The following is a 5425-nucleotide window of genomic DNA, read 5'->3' as shown; positions in this document are numbered from 1 at the left end:
ATGGATAAAAAACTAAAGCCTATTCAGTTACGGAAGCGGATTGCGTTGGAGAATATAAGTGCGCTCGAACGGTTCAAGGAACAGTTTTCTGGGGATGATGCAAAGCAAATCCCAGAAGTGTTAGAAGACCTGGAAAGGTACAAGGAAGGGTTCTTCGCTGCAGTAGCAAAGCTGGAGGAGCTCGACGACAGCAATGAAGCGATCGAAGCATGCATCATCGAGCGAATCAACGTTGAGGAGCGGTGCAGGAAGCTGAAGGGTTTTCTGCGGGAAAGGCTTCCAAGGGACGAAAGTTCTTTGAACGATACGTCAGGCATGGCCTCTTCCACGCTCGCGTTTGGTAGGCCTAACGCGCCACATCTGCGCCTTCCAAAAATCGAACTGCCATCTTTCGATGGGGATCAAACGAAATGCCAAAGTGTCCGTTGCAGTGTGTCGACAGTCACTTTTTAAGGAGCTGTCCGGTATTCAACGGAAAGGACGTGCAGCAACGTCGTGAAATTGTGTCGTCGAAGCATTTGTGTTGGAACTGTTTAAGCGATTCACACCAGGTTAAACAGTGTAAGTCGGATTATTCGTGCCGTAGTTGTCGTCAGCGTCATCATACGCTTCTGCATATTCCGGCGGTGGATTCAACAGTTTCTGTGGCAGTGCAAAACAATAACGGTATGGTGTTTTTGGAAACCACGTTACTGAACATCGTGGACGATTATGGTGTGAGACATGAGGCACGGGCGCTCCTCGACTCCGGCTCCATGTCGAATTTCATCTCCGAGCCGCTAGCTCGGAAGCTGCTTGGGACACCTCGAAACAAGGTGAACGTGTCGGTCTCGAGCATCGGGAACAAAGTGCAACAGGTGAAGGGTTCAATCGTTGCAACCGTGACATCTAGGAACCACACGCATGCTTGTCAACTCGAGTTGCTCGTTGTTGACCCTCCATTCTTCCAAATTCCAACGGCACCTATCGATGCGTCGTCGTGGAAAATCCCTGACTTGCCACTCGCGGATCCTTTGTTCCATGTGCCTGGCAAGATCGATGTCATAATTGGTGGAGACACGTATTGGGAGCTCCATTCTGGTAAGAAACGTTCCCTCGGCAAAGGGAAACCTTGGCTTGTAGAGACGCCATTTGGTTGGGTCGTTGCTGGCAATGCATCATCAGGCATTTCGCATGATTCGCATTTGTGCCACCTGGCTAGCAGCAGTACATCTTCGTTGGATTCGATTATGGAACGATTCTGGGAAATCGAGACGATTGGCGGTGATCCAGCATTGTCAGCGGAAGAAGATGCTTGCGAGAAGCATTTCGTGTCCACTACAACAAGAGATACATCGGGCAGGTATGTTGTACGTTTACCGCAGACTTCTAATCCAAGTATCGTTTTAGGAGCGTCCAAGGCAATCGCGGATCGTCGGCTCCTAGCAGTAGAACGTCGATTGATGTGCAACCCTACAATGAAGGAAGAGTACACCAAATTCATGAAGGAGTACGAACAGCTCGGCCACATGAAACGTCTTACCGATCCAGTCGATGATTCCGGCGAGCACTACTATCTTCCTCATCACGCGGTGGTAAAGGAAACGAGCACAACCACAAAGGTGCGAGTAGTATTCGATGCATCATGCAAATCGGCTTCTGGATACTCTTTGAACGACAAACTGTTGGTTGGGCCTGTGATTCAGGACGATCTGTTCACAATAATCGTTCGATTTCGATCACATGCGATAGCACTATCAGCAGATGTCGAAAAAATGTACCGCCAAATTCGCCATGATGACGACGACCAAAGATACCTTCGTATTCGGTACAGATACAATCCCACTGAGCCTATTCAAACATTCCAATTACAAACGGTAACCTATGGCACCGCATCCGCACCATTTCTGGCAACCCGAACCTTAAAACAAATTGCATACGATCATCAAATACATTTTCCAAAGGCAGTGACTGCAGTTCTTCATGATTTCTACGTAGATGACTTGCTAACGGGAACAGAAGACGTAGCCGATGCAATCGAGATGCGAGGCCAGATCACGGGAATGCTTAACTCGGCAGGCTTCTCATTAAAAAAGTTGGCATCCAACGCACCGGAAGCACTGAAAGGTGTCCCATCAGAAGATTTGGCAGTTCTTCCAACACACGAATGGCAATATCCACAATCTGTATCAACACTGGGACTCGTGTGGGAGCCAGCAGTTGACATGCTTCGGTTCCGTATTGATCTGCCACCTGCATCAACGGTTTTGACAAAGAGGCTAACTTTGTCGTATATTGCCCGAATCTTCGACCCACTCGGCTTCCCACTCGGGTCCAACCATCATCATTGCTAAACTGTTCATGCAACAATTGTGGTCCCTGAAGTCCAACGGGAAGGCTTGGGACTGGGATAGTGAGCTACCATCACATCTTCAAAGGGAATGGACGGCGTTTCATTCCAAACTACACTCACTTCGTGAAGTGCGCATCCCTCGATTTGCATCACTTAGAGAAGCAACAAGCGTGCAGTTGCACTTATTCGCGGACGCTTCCCAATTAGCGTATGGTGCTTGTTGTTACCTTAGAACGGAAAGCCGTTCAGAAATCTCGGCACATCTTTTGGCCGCTAAATCGAAGGTTGTGTCACTAGCAAACACTAACTCAATCGCCAGGTTAGAGCTTTGTGCAGCAAGATTGGCAATGCAGCTGTTCCAGAAGGTCAGTCAGTCCCTCAACGGTTCATATGAAATATTCGGCTGGACTGATTCGATGACCGTTCTGCATTGGCTAAATTCGTCACCGCGACGCTGGAAGCCATTCGTAGCCAATAGAGTGGCACAAATTCAGGCCGAGACCAGGATAAAGTGCTGGAGGCATGTCCCTGGTGTGGACAATCCAGCTGACGATGTATCGCGTGGTCTGCTTCCAGACAAATTGCGATTATGTCACCGGTGGTGGCATGGGCCAGTTTGGCTTAGTAGCAAGGAAGAATGTTGGCCTGAGGGAGAACCTGAAATAGAAGCAGAATTAACGGAAGAAGAACGAACAGTTCAGGTACAAGTCGCAGCAATGGCAACCATAAATGAGTTCACCAACGGTTTTTTTGCGCGGTTCTCTACCTACCTTAAACTACGTAGAACTACAGCGTATTGTTTGCGTTTCATTCGGTGCATGCGTTCGAGCAATTCCTCAGCAAACGCAGTAAACAAATCTCAGCAAACAAGCACAATTCAGGAACTCATCGCATCAGTACCACCTCTGACAGTGCGTGAGTTGGATCAAGCTGAGATTCGGTTATGCCACCTATCCCAGCTAGATTCATTCTCGAAGGATCGACTCGATATCGCAAATGGTAAGGACTTACTCCGTAACTCGAGGCTAAAATGGTTATCACCATTCATAGACCAGTCCGGAATAATGCGTGTTGGTGGCCGGCTTCGGCATGCACAAATGGAAGAGTCATCGAAGCATCCGATACTACTTTCTTCAAAACATCAACTGGCGGTCTTACTGGCAACAGCATACCATGAGAAATATTTGCATGCTGGTCCAGAACTATTACTATCCATGCTTCGTCAACGGTTCTGGATTATTGGTGGACGCAATTTAACGAAGGCTGTGTTCCATCGCTGTCACAAATGTTTCAAGGTTAAGCCTATACTGGTGAAACAATCCGTCGCGGACCTGCCTGCTTCAAGGGTTTCACCGACAAGGCCCTTTTTGGTGAGTGGCATCGATTACTGTGGGCCAGTATTCTTGAAGTCGACCGTACGCAACCGAAGTGCCACAAAGGCGTACATTGCTATCTTTGTTTGCTTCGCAACAAGGGCTGTCCACATTGAACTTGTGAGCGATCTCATTACCGCTGCCTTCTTGGCAGCACTACGACGCTTCGTGGCTCGCAGGGGCAAGATCGCGGAACTTCATTCGGATAACGCCACCACATTCAAGGGAGCTGCACATGAGCTTCATCGCATTTTTGAGATGCTTAAATGCAGTGATCGCGATCGCGTGATCGCGAACGCAGTGATCGCAATGAGATTTTCAACTGGTGTGCCAACGATGGTATACAGTGGAAATTCATTCCACCACGGGCACCACACTTTGGAGGGCTGTGGGAGGCTGCGGTACGATCAGCGAAACAACACATCATCCGCACGTTAGGAGGCACGAGCCTCACTCAGGAGGGCATGATTACACTGCTGGCACAGGTCGAACAGTGCTTGAATTCTCGACCGCTGATTCCGTTATCAAGTGAGCCTTCAGACATGGAACCGCTCACGCCCGGTCATTTTTTGGTAGGGTCGAATATGTTGTCTGTGCCACAGGTTGATAGAAGACAGGTTCCGTCGAACAGGTTGAAGGAGTTTCAGCGAATTCAAAAGCATCTTCAATGTATATGGTCGCGTTGGTATCCGGAATACCTGCAGCAGCTTCAAGCTCGCGCGAAGCAATATTCAGTGCCACCGGTAGAACTAAAAGAAGGGCAACTGGTGATCATTAAAGAAGATAATGTTCCACCTACCTTGTGGCCAATGGGAAGAATCACAGCGTTACATCCAGGGAAGGACGGTATAGTTAGAGTTGTAACGCTACGCACAGCCGCAGGAAAGGAAATTGTACGAGCAACGGCCAGAATCGCATTGTTACCCAATACTTAAATTTTGTATGACAAATGAGGCAATCACACTTCCGTTAGAAATGTAAACCCAGGTACAGAGAGTAATCGATCAACGATCGATAGCACAACGGTCACACTCTGCTATAAATCGATGCTATAAGCACACGGTAGCGAATTTCTATAAGTTTCATGATTTAAAAGAAGTTCCTTCTTTGGTGGCCGGGAATGTTTAAATTCAGGTTTCATGAAATATTTCAATGACGAACGAAAAGGGATTGCACTAGATAAGTTAGTTACATGAAATCATCTAGAGCAAAATGAACTTTAGAATTAGGAATGAACTCTAGAATTAGGAATGAACTTGTAAATTGTAATGAACTCGATTGACAGAGGAATACACACTCTCAAACGGAACGGCGCGAAGTGATCACGGTTTTTTTTCTCTCGGCAAAGAAAACTTTACAGCCAGTAATTAAGTGAGATTTTCTCACAATAACATATTACCAACTCCAACAACCGAAATTAAAAACGTGTTAAAACTAACGAAAACATCCTGGAGAATTTAATTAATTCATTACAATCCCTAACACTAAAAATGTCGAGACCCGAACTTGATCAAATTATCAACCGCATTACCGCACTCGAAGCGTGCAATATTGCCCCCACTTCTATCGATTATTCCGATCCAGCGCTTTATTTTACAAAACCAGATGGAACAAGTGTAAATCCTGAAACGTTTGAAAAAATCCCTGATTTGGTAAAGGATTTACCAACATTCACTGGGGATCCCAGCGAACTGAATAGCTGGTTAAATGACGTAGATAG

General features: G+C 46.9%; 1 protein-coding gene across 1 annotated transcript; it reads left to right on the top strand.

Annotated features, from left to right (window-relative positions):
* Positions 1 to 2333, top strand: LOC126560688 (uncharacterized). Its single transcript, XM_050216645.1, has 2 exons — positions 1 to 340; positions 640 to 2333. Exons 1-2 carry the CDS (start codon positions 1 to 3, stop codon positions 2331 to 2333), a joined length of 2034 nt encoding a protein of 677 aa, XP_050072602.1.
* The last annotated feature ends 3092 nt before the right edge of the window (positions 2334 to 5425 follow it).

This window comes from Anopheles maculipalpis, chromosome 3RL, assembly GCF_943734695.1.
Source record: "Anopheles maculipalpis chromosome 3RL, idAnoMacuDA_375_x, whole genome shotgun sequence".
In the NCBI taxonomy this organism is placed as follows: domain Eukaryota; kingdom Metazoa; phylum Arthropoda; class Insecta; order Diptera; family Culicidae; genus Anopheles; species Anopheles maculipalpis.
This window is presented reverse-complemented; position numbering and strand designations above follow the sequence as displayed.

Excerpts from the sequence above, each read along its gene's own strand:
- LOC126560688 (XM_050216645.1), top strand. The coding sequence starts at position 1 with ATGGATAAAAAACTAAAGCCTATTCAGTTACGGAAGCGGATTGCGTTG. Across the intron at positions 341-639 it reads CTCTTCCACGCTCGCGTTTG|TTTCTGTGGCAGTGCAAAAC; the intron begins GTAGGCCTAACG and ends TGGATTCAACAG.